Raw genomic sequence first — 11,040 nt, forward strand, 5'->3', positions numbered from 1 at the left:
CCGCAGGCCGTCGTGTACCCTATGAGAGCGGGGAGCGGTCTGGAGCGGGGCGGGAAGGTGCGCCATTCCGGGGCCGACGCTCAAGACGAGGTCCTGAGAAAGGAGAAGTTCGTGGCCACGGTCGGTTGCCGGTGGTGACGCGATGCCCTAGCTGTCTCGGACCCTGTTAATTCCTTTGCTTGCCGCCGGCCTTGGGGTTCTGGAGTTGGAGAAGTTGGGGGTCAAGTCGGGGCTCTCCCGCGGAAGCAGGGTGGCTTTAGGCATGTGGGTTCATTTCATAAAGCCTCGGTTGGTTTATCTGTTAAATGGGCTTGGCGGTAAGGCCTCCTTCATGATGAGGTTTGGTGAGGAATAGTCGGTACCAGAATTGTCCAAACTGGGGTCACCTCTTTGCTTTTTTTGCTTTGTTTTTTTGGTTTTTGAGACAGGGTCTCACTATGTAGTTGAGACTGACCTGGAACTCGCTATGTAGCCCAGGCTGGTCTCGAACTCACAGCGATCCTTCTGCCTCAGCCTCCCAAGCGCTGGGATTACAGGCGTGTGCTACCAGGCCCAGCTGTGGTGTCAGCTCTTCGCATTTCCTGGCTAGGGTGCAAAATCATATCGCTGAGCCCTGCTGAGGACTCCAGGGGTTAGAGAAAAAGTTTGTTGGTCCTTGAAATGGAGAAGGAAAAGAATGGTAGAAGCCAAGCTGGACGTGGTGCTACACTCCTGTCAACCCAGCCACTTGGGAGGCTGAAGCAGGAGGATCAAAAGTTTCAGCCCAGCCTGGGCAGCTTAGCAAGACTCCGTCTCAAAATTACAAGTAAAAAAAGGGATTGGGGATGTAGCTGGTGCCAGAGCACTCTTGCATAACGTGCACAGGGACCTGGGTTCAGTCCTCAGCGCCGCAAAAAGTTAAAAAGTAAAAATAAAAATAAAAACAACACCCAAGTCAGATTGGCTCGATGATTGGGTCCGATGAAAATGGGTCATTTTGTCAGGAAAACCCGCTTCTGCTCACACTGTCCTGGGGTGGGGGCAGGGCCGGTGCCTTCCTCAGTAAGGAAGTGTGAGTGCGGTTCTCTGTAGGTGGCTCTGAGCCCCACCGCTCCTCTGCCTCCACTCCCCAGCCACTGGAAGCCTTTTGAGAGCAAAGCAAAGTTTGCCCTTTGTGCTGGGTGCAGGGGAAGGGGGTGCGGGGGTGGGGGGCAGGTCCGGGTTGCAACCCTGAGGGCGGAAGGAACATTGGAGGATTTTGACCTCTTGATATCAGAGCAACAGCTGTATTCTGGCCACCAGGGGTAAAGCAAGGTTTGTGTCTTCAAGAGAGCTCAGAATACTTTGGATTTGCAGAAAAGCTGCCACGTGTTTTGAGATTTTTGTTTTGTTTTTTTCTGAGACAGGGTCTCCCTGTGTAGCCCAAACTGGCCTTGAACCCTTATCAATCATCTTGCCTCAGCCTCCAGAGTGCCTCGATTGATTGATTGATTTTTTGTTTTGTTTTGTTTTTTGAGACAGGGTCTCACTGTGTAGTTGAGACTAACCTGGAACTCACTGTGTAGCCCAGGCTGGTCTTGAACTCACAGCGATCCTCCCGCCTCAGCCTCTCGAGTGCTGGGATCACAGGCGTGTGCCACCATGCCCGGCTTGATTGATTTTTAATGAAAGAAAAAGTGAGGTGCTAGCAGCTGTAATTCTCTCACTGTTTCACTGAATGGAACCTCACCTGCCTTGTGGCTGGTGATGTTTGAGTGTTTGAAGAAACCCACGCTGTATAATCTGGAACTTGTTTGAAACCTGCCTGTGTGCAGCTCCGGCACAGCTGGCCCACAGACAGAGGTTTGAATCCCAGTTCCGCCTCTCTATAGTGTGACCTTGGGCCAATTGCAGGAGAAAAGTGGGAGAGTGGAATGGGATTGGTGGGGTGTACCGCACGAGGACGGAATGATTGTGCAATCCGTGACAGGAAATATTTGCAGATGAGAGGTTTGTCTGGCAGGAAGGTGACCATTCATTTGAAATTTATTGAGGTGGGCGTGTGGCTCAGTGATAGGCCAAGTGCTTAGCATGCATAAGGCCCAGGGTTCAACCCCTGGCACGCAGAGAACTGAGTAAAAATTATTAGCTGGGGGTGATAATGCACATTTGTGATCCCAGCACTTAGGAGGCTGAGGCAGGAGGATCACCATGAGTTCCAGGGCAGCCTGGGCTCCATAGTGAGACCCTTCTCAGCCCTTGCTGCGATATCATAAGCAGCGGGTACAGGGTTGTCCATAGCAGCACTGTCCCCGGAGCCAGAACACAGACACATCCCGGATGTCCGGGCCGGCGCAGGGTGAGTGGAATGTGGTTACCCGAGCCACAGTGTGTGATGGAGCCACAACACCCAGGACAGTGCAGGGGAACCTCAAAAACACCAAGGAAACCCAACGGGTCTCCAGGGGCTGGGGGCTTCAGGAGTCCATTTATACAAAATGCTGGGCCAGGAAAATCCATAGAGGTCCCCGGGTGCAGGGGATCTGAGGAACTGTAGCAGGAGTGTAGCACCATGTCCAGCTTGGTTTTTAACACTTTTCCATTTCAATCTGGTGCCGGCTGGGAGCTGCTGAGCTCTAGCCCAGTGTTTTTTTCTTGTTGAGACAGAGTCTCCCTAAGGTGCCCAAAGAGGCCTTGAACTCAGAACCCTCTGTGCTGGGATGACAGGCGTGCGGTGCCACACCTGGCTGAACTGTTCCTGTTCAAATGGTAAATCTATAAAGTTGGGTGTATTTTGCTGCAATTTAAAACAATTAAACACATTCTAATAATGAAACGCGCAAGCCAGACCATTTCCTGGGACAGCAAATAAGTTGAAAATAAATAAGACAAGATTATTTCACAGATCACTAAAGTAAATCAGGGTGAGGTAATAGCATCTGTGGATTGTTTTGTTTTGTTTTGTTTGAGGTGGGATCTTACTATGCAGTTCAGGATGGCTTTGAACTCTCTACGTTGCCCAATCTGACCTTCAGCATGGTGATCCTCCTGCCTCAGCCTCCTGAGTGCTGGGATCAGTTTTTGCTTCAGTGCAGTGTGCTGGCCTCTGCTGTGAGGCTGTGTTCTTAGTTTCTGTTTGTCAATGAGGAAATCCTGGAGTAGGAATGTTGCATCTCTGCCTGAGCTTGGCATACCAGGATCCGCACTCGGACCCTGCAGAAATCTGAAGTTCCCAGAGTGGGGGTCAGTGAGTCAGGGGGATGGCGAGGGAACAGGGCCTGGCATGGGTGGGTGCAGAGGGACGCCAGGGACAGGCCATGGGGTGGGAGGGACAGAGCCTTGGAGGAGGAAGCAGTGGGGCACGTGGGGTGGGGCAGGGTTCCTGCACTGATCCCCGTCCACCTGGGTCTTGGTGCACAGGGCAGGACTGGTGGGGTGGGAACGCCCTGAACGCCAGGCCCAGATGCAGCTGCTCGCCCATGGTTGTGTGGAATACGATTCCAAATAATTCAGATTTTTAAAAAAATCTGTCCAGGTGTGGTGGTGCACACCTGCAAGCCCAGCACTTAGGAGGCTGAAGCAGGAAGACCGCTGTGAGTTTGAGGCCAGCCTGAGCTGCATAGCGAGACCCTATCCCTAAATAACTAAAAAATGAAAAAAATCTGCTTCCCACCGGGTCTCCATCTCCCACTCCCTCCACAGAAGCATATGTGAGCACTTAGCTCTAGGTAGACCCGCTCCTCCTGGTTGGGTTTTTGTCCATGTTGTACTGTGTACTCTGTTTTGTGCCTTTTTGTTTGCTTTTTGCTGTGTGGCCCAGGCTGACCTTGAACTCGTGATCCTCCTGCCTCAGCCTCCTGTGTGCTTGGATTATAAGCACTGTGCCATGACACCTGGTTTGTGCCTTCTTTTGGTTTTTGTTTATTTGTTTGAGCAGGTCCCCCTATGTAGCCCAGGCTGGCCTCGAACTTAAAGCCATCCTCCTGCCTCAGCCTCCCAAGTGCTGGGATCGCAGATGTGCCCCACCACCCCAGCTGCTGTGCTCTCCCTGAAGGTCTGAGGAGAGTGGTGGTTTTAGGGACGCCTCTCTCAGACCCAGCCCTGCGCCCTGCAGCCAGACCACAGTGCTGGCCTCTCCTGACTCACTCAAGGGGCCATGGGGGTTTTTCAGTTTTGAGTTGAAGTTAATTGCTGCGTTGTGCTTTCGCGTAATGAATTGTCACCTGGCAAAGGCGCGCCTGTGACCAGCCTGCAGATCTAGAGATGGGTCGCCAGGCCCGAGCTCCCCAAGGTCACTGGCAGCCACCTCAAGGTCACCTCTCCCTCCCGCCTGACTGCTGGAAGCGGTCACTCCGCCTGCCCCGCCTCCACGTGAAGCCACAGCTCCAGCTCCTTGCGCCTCTTTTGTCCCCTCCCAGAGCCAGGCCACTCTGTGTCTGGGGTAATTGTGCCCCCCGACGCCGTCTCTTCTGGCCGCCGTCCCCCTTTGTGTCTTTTGTCATTGCTGTTTTAAAAATCTTGCATTTCATGCTGTTTGCAAGAATGTACTTGGAGCAAGTCACCCTGTCCTTCGTCCCCTGTGACCGTCCCTGAGGCTCCCTGACAGCCCCCGAGCAGATGGCGTGCAAGACACAGGCTGGGACCACACTGCCGGGAAAATGTCGCTGCAGACAAGGGAACAGGTCCTCTTCCTTTTCCTTTTTCACAAAATTTTTAAACACCCAGAAGAAGCTCCCAGACTCAGCAACCCCCTGAACACACCGTACGGGCTTCTGAACACTTGTTGTCTGAACGATTTGAAAGTCAGCTGCCAACATTTAATGCCTCTGCAGAGCTGTGCTGTACCACTGCCCAAGAAGTTTAACTTTCATATCATAATATTTCCATTTGTTTTTGTTTTGGAGACAGGGTCTCGCTAAGTAGCCCAGACTGGCCTCAAGCTCACATCAGTCCTCCTGCCTCAGCCTCCTGAGTGAGTGCTGGGATTACAGGTGTGTGCCACCGTGACCAGCAGTAATGATTTCTGATCTGCAGTCCATGTTTGAATTTTGTTGGCTACTTTGAAAAAAAAAATCTAACACCTGACCAAGGATTGCCAGTTGCTTTTGGCTTTCAGTTTTTCTTTTTTCATGGTGCTGGGGATTATACCAAAGCCTTTGCCCTGAGCTATATCCCCACCCTTTTTAATTTTTTTAAATTTTGAGACAGGGTCTTGGTAAGTTCCCTAGGCTGGGTATGAATTTGAGAACCTCCTGGCCTCAGCCTCCCAGAGTGCTAGGACTGCAGGCATGTGCTACCATGCCTGGCTGTTGTCCCAGTGAAACACTGCCACTGAGTTGCCCAGGCTGGCCTGGAACTTTCCAGTCCTCGTGCCTCAGTCTCCTGAGTAGCTGGGGTTATGGGACGTACCCCAACTCCCAGACACATTTGGTTTTTGTGTCCTTATTAATTAATTAATTAATTAATTGTATTTTTCCTGGTACCAGGGATCGAACTCAGGACCTTGGGCTTGTGCGGTGCCACCCAGTGGTGTCTGTAGTCTGACAGAGCCTCCTTCAGGGCCTCAGTGCTGTGAGGCGCTTGGGTATCTGAGCTGAGGGACGACGGCGGCTCTGTGGACCTGCACTGGTTCAGGAGTCACGCAGGTCTCACTGCATACCCGCTGGCTTTCACTGTAGCCCCAACGCGATCCAGCGTCACCACAGAAAAGCAACCTTGTAATCACCAGCCGTCCTCCCGCGCCCCTGGTCCAGCCTCAGGCCTCCTCCAGTCTGCCCTCTGTGTCTGGGTGTCCTGGGGGCACACTTCGTGTTCACAGTTGTGGCCGCTCTTTCTGTCCCCTTGGTGTGATGCATAAGGCTCATCTGTGTTTTGTTCTGTTGCTTTTGCTTTTTTGAAGCAGGGTCTCACTGTGTAGCTCAGGCTGGACTTGAACTCACAGCGATCCTCCTGCCTCAGCCTCCTGAGTGTGGGGATTGCCAGTATGTGCCACCACGCCTGGGTTCCATCTGCATCTTTGATTCTCACCTTCCTGGGGGGCCACCGTGGCTAGGACAGACCGGTTCCTCTTGAAGTGCGAAGCGGCTGTCTGGGCCCTTGTGTTAGTCTGGCGTCAGCCTGTGCCTGCTCGTCACCGGCACTGAGCCCGGCTGCTTGGCGCACCCGGGGGAGCCTGCGCCCTCTTGGTCCCGGGGATCTGCCTCACGTGTCCCAGCTCCCGGCCTCTCACCGGCGTCACCTCAGCCCTTCCAGCTGGTGTCCCCAGAGCCACTCTGTGTTTCTGTGGCCGGGAGGGATATGGGCTCTACGATGTTTTTGGCTTAAAATAGCAACTTAAAGCTAATCCGCGACTCACTAACAGAGCCAGATGTAGTAGCACACACCTGTAACCCCAGTAGTCAGGAGGCTGAGGCAGGAAGATTGCCCTGAGTTGAAGGGCAGCCTGGGAAACACAGTGAGACCCTGTCTCAAAAAACCAAAGTAACGATAATGACAATGATGATAATAATAATAAATATCACATATTAAAGAAGAAAGGTGGTAAAATGAGGCTGTACCTTGCATGCTTATTTCTCCACCCCTTGCTTGTCTAGAATGCTCAGAGAGCTAGTGATGCCTGTGAAGGCCTGGGGTAAGGCATGGGCTGTGTCCCCAGGAGATTGGTCACCGTGGAACTGGAGAACCCTTTCAGACCTCAGATCCTCGGACAGAGAAAGCCAACCTCCCGGAGCAACTGATTGGGGGCAGAAACTCCCATTCTTTATTTTTTAAATTTAATTTTATTTACTTATGTATTTTTGGTACCAGGGATTGAACTCAGGACCTTGAGCTTGCAAGGCAGGTGCTGAAACCACTAGGCTAAATCCCCAGCTCCCATTCTTTAAAAACAAGTAGCCAAACAGAGGAAACCAGAGACCCTGACCAGGAGGAAGTGGGACCATTGGGGAAATGGCAGGCACTGTGCAGCCACTTTGCAGGTTCTATCTCCCCAGAGAAGCCACTGGGCCTGGGGAAGGGGCTGAGGGTCTGGGTGTTGCGATCCTGCTCAGGGGCGGCAGAATCTAGTGTCAAGCTGGCCTTCCTCCCCTGGGCTGCCGGCTCCTCCCATGGCACCTGTTTTTCGTCCTGGTGGAGTGGGTCGGGGGCCTGGGTGCAATGGCTGGTGGTCCCGGAGTGACCGTCTTTTTGCCTCTGCAGTTCCTTACCAGGCTGACTGAGAGGTTCGTGCTGGGTGTGGATCTGTTCTTGGAGGCAGTGTGGAAGGTGTGGACGGAGCTCCTGGATGTCCTTGGCCTTGACGGTAGGTGCCCTGGACGTTTGTGTGCCGTGGTTCTCATGGTGTGGCTCTGTACCCATGGTGTGGGACGTGGGAAGGCTCAGGGTCGGGTCCCTGGGGAAGGACGAACTCTTTTGTTTAATCTTTGGAACAGAGTCTCAGCACACTGCTAAGGTGCCCAGTCTGGGCTCAATTATGATCCTCCTGCCTCAGCCTCCCGGAGTGCTGGGATTTCAGGAGTGCACCACTACATCCAGCTTTTTTATTTAAATAAGTGGCTTGCCTAAGCTGCCGTTTCAGGCTGGGCATGGTGTGTGCCCATAGTCCCAGCACTCAGGAGGCTGAAGCAGAAGAATCACAAGTCCCAGGCCAGTGTGGACTACATAGTGAGGCCCTGTCCCCAAAAACCAAAATGATAAGTTAATTCGTTTTGTCTATACTAGCATTCCCTCTTTTGCTCTTTGAAAAGAAAGTTTGGTTCCTGTATTTGTTCCTTCTTTGGAAGAGAGAGTCTGGCTTGTCTATGACTTGAGTAACATTTTAGCCATTAAGACCATGGTACAAGGTGTATTAACTACTGTTATTCTCGAATTTTTCTGTTATAAAATTTTGTTTTATTTTTTCATAGAAATAAGAAGAGTGCCTTTTCTATTTTCTTTCTTTGTTTTTGTGTTTATTTTTTGAGACAGGGTTCTCACTAGGTAGTTCAGGCTGGTCTTTCTAAGTATCTTCTTGTACTGCATTAAAATGAAAATAACTTTTTAAAAATCACAAAAAAATGAACCTACAATGCAAAAATGGGCATCTGAAATGACACTTCTCCAGTGAAGAATTGGCAAAAGCAAATAAACTTATGAAAAAATGTTCAATATCACTGGTCATCAAGAGATGCAGATTAAAACCACACTAAGATTCCCCCTCACCCTAGAAAGAATGGCTGCTGTCAAGAAATCAACCAATAACAAACGCTGGAGGGACTGTGGGGAGAAAGGAACCCTTCTCCATCACTGCTGGGAGTGCAGACTGGGGCAACCACTGTGGAAATCAGGTGGAGATACCTGAAAGGACTAAAACTAGAGGCTCCATTTGACCCAGCTATTCCTCCTCTTGGTATCTTCCCAAAAGAATTAAAAGCATCCTACTACAGTGATAATGCACATCGATGTTTATAGCAGCACAGTTTGTAATAACTAAATCTTGGAAACAGCCTAAATGCCCACCAACTGATCAATGGATAAAGGTGTGGGGTTTTTATACAACGGAGTACTACTCTGCCATAAAGAAGGATGGACTTCAGACATTTCTAGCTAAATGGATGCACCTTGAGACCACACTCGTAAGTGAAATAAATTGGACACACATGCTTCAGTACTGCATTGTTTCTCTGGTGTGAGAAACTGAAAGTGGAATAAGGACTGAGATATAAGATGAATATTGGGAAACGGGAAGCAAGTGTTCAAATGGGGAGGGGAACAAGGGAGGAGGGAGGGAGAAAGGACGGGACGAGAAAAAAAGGAAAAAACAGAAACAAATCTTTATACCTAGAGAGGGGAGGGGCTTGAGAGTGGGAAGGGATAATGGAAAATTTATTTATTTGCTTATTTTTGGTACCAGGGATCAAACTTGGGTCCTTGCACTTGCGAAGGAGGTGGCGGAACCGCTGAGCTTAATCCCTGGCCCTAAAATTTATTTTAAAAGAAAAAAGTAATTTAAAAAAATTTTAAAAATTGAGCCAGATGGGGCCGGGAATTTAGCTCAGTGGTCCCCCTGCCTGCCTCACAAGTGCAAGGGCCTGAGTTTGATTCCGGTACCAAAAAACAAAGACAGAGGCAGAGAGCCCTGGGGCCACGGAAGTAGGACAAGCCGAGGGCCCCCCACAAGTGTTGTAGCCCCGATTTTAAACCTGTGCCTGGGGAACTGCAAGGCGGGTGCCTGTTGGAAGCCACCAGGTGGGGTGGCTTAATGCAAACCAGAAACCTAGCAGAGCCCCGGCCTCTGGGCCCCCCAGCCCTACACCCCCTCTTTCAGGGGAGAGACTGGCCGGCAGGTGTCACATCCCCCTCCCCTGGTATGTAATTTCCCTTCTTTCATGGCCCAAGATGGCTGCTCCAGCTGTAGCCATTGCATCCCCAGTCCAGCAGGCAGAAAGAGGGGGAGGTAAAAGGCCCACTCCTGTTACTCTTACAGAAAACGTGAAACTACTGTGAGACACTTCCAGCCACCTCTCTTTACCCCAAAGTTAGCTATGTAGCTGCAAGGGAGTCTGAGAAAGTCCTTTAATTTAAAGACACTGCACTCAGTGTTCTCACTGTGGAAATTGGGGGCAGTGTGCCCTGACAACGGGACGTGGCAGGTGGCCTCCGGGGGTGCTCCTGTGTGCCCTGGATTAGCCTGGGTGGGTGGCACACTGTGACCTGATGGCCCTGCCCTCTGCTCTGTCCCGCAGTGTCCAACCTGTTGCAGTACTTGAGCCCCGCCTCAGTGTCCAACAGCCCTGTCCGGGCCCTGCTGCTGGTCGGTGTCGTCCTCCTGGCCTACTGGTTCCTGTCCCTGACCTTGGGCTTCACCTTCAGCATCCTGCAGCTGATGTTTGGCCGCTTCTTCTGGATGGTGCGTGTGGTGCTGTTCTCCATGTCGTGCATGTACATCCTGCACAAGTATGAGGGTGAGCCAGAGAGCGCCGTGCTGCCCCTGTGCCTGGTGGTCGCCGTCTACTTCATGACGGGGCCCATGGGCTTCTACTGGCGCAGCAGCAGCCCCGGGGCACCAGGCGGCCCCAGCGTGGAGGAGAAGCTGGAACACCTGGAGAACCAGCTGCGGCTGCTCAACATCCGCCTCACCAGGGTGCTGGAGAGCTTGGACCGCCCCAAGGACAAATGAAGGTCAGCCAGCCGGCTGGATCCGCCCGCACCGACTCGCGCGCCCAAGAAGCAGAAGAAAAGGAAGAAACCGGCAACGCCAAACCCCAAGCGATCTTAATAAATGGCTGAGCCGGTGGGCGCCTGGTGGGGGAGTTCCAGCCGTGCGCGAACCACATGACCCAGGGACACCGCGACGGTTGTGCCGAGCCGCGCCGCCAGGGGGCGCAGTGGGGAGAACATTTTTTAGAACCATCCGAGCTGTACAGTTGGAGAAACTTACCTGTGCATAGAACATAAAGTTAATTTTTCAAACATTTAAATACATTTTTTGTAAGATTTTTAAATAAAGGCAGATGGGGTCGAGTTTATTAGAATTTTCCATCGAAAATGACTGGACATTCTTAGGAAAGCATAGAGAGGGCGGGGTGGGTCTGTGTGTGTGGCCTTTGTGCCCAAGCCGGGCGCTGTTTTCCGTCGCCTCGGTTTGGCGGTGACTTAGTGAATGTTGTCACTTCTAAATGTGGACGGTTGGTGCCGGCCAAGCTGGCCCATGCCAGTGATCCCAGCACCAGGGAGGCTGAGGCAGGATCACCTTGTGTTCAAGGTCAGCCTGAATAACATGGCAAGAGCCTATCTCCAAAATCAAAATGAAGTAAAATAGTGCAGATAGCTGGGCTTTGGGACAGAGCCCAATCTCTTGGACCCCAGGTCCCTCTCCAAGCTCCAGCCATTGTTATTTCCAGGCACTCCAACATGTTTTCCTCTGTGGTTCGATGTAGGTTTGGGGTTTGGTTTAGGTCTTTGGGTTTGGTTTGGTTTTGCCATACTAGAGATTGGACCCAGAGCCTTCACACGGAGCTCCATCTCCAGCCCTTTTTATTTTTATTATGAGGCAGAGTCTTGCTAAATTGCCTAAGCTGGGCTTGACTGAGATCCTCCTGACTC

At 51.7% G+C, this 11,040-nt stretch overlaps 1 protein-coding gene across 2 annotated transcripts; it reads left to right on the plus strand.

The window, feature by feature from the left end:
* Positions 1-17: 17 nt before the first annotated feature.
* Positions 18-10,175, plus strand: Bri3bp (BRI3 binding protein). 2 transcript variants are annotated; one of them, XM_033762477.1, is made up of 3 exons: positions 18-57; positions 7,156-7,258; positions 9,681-10,175. In XM_033762477.1, exons 1-3 carry the CDS (start codon positions 22-24, stop codon positions 10,112-10,114), a joined length of 573 nt encoding a protein of 190 aa, XP_033618368.1. In that variant the 5' UTR covers positions 18-21; the 3' UTR covers positions 10,115-10,175. The 2 variants fall into 2 exon arrangements, with proteins under 2 accessions (XP_033618368.1, XP_010602592.1); XM_010604290.1 differs by having other exon boundaries at positions 21-120.
* The last annotated feature ends 865 nt before the right edge of the window (positions 10,176-11,040 follow it).

The sequence above is a fragment of the Fukomys damarensis genome, unplaced genomic scaffold (genome assembly GCF_012274545.1).
Source record: "Fukomys damarensis isolate Sample0158 unplaced genomic scaffold, DMR_v1.0_HiC HiC_scaffold_12, whole genome shotgun sequence".
Taxonomy (NCBI): domain Eukaryota; kingdom Metazoa; phylum Chordata; class Mammalia; order Rodentia; family Bathyergidae; genus Fukomys; species Fukomys damarensis.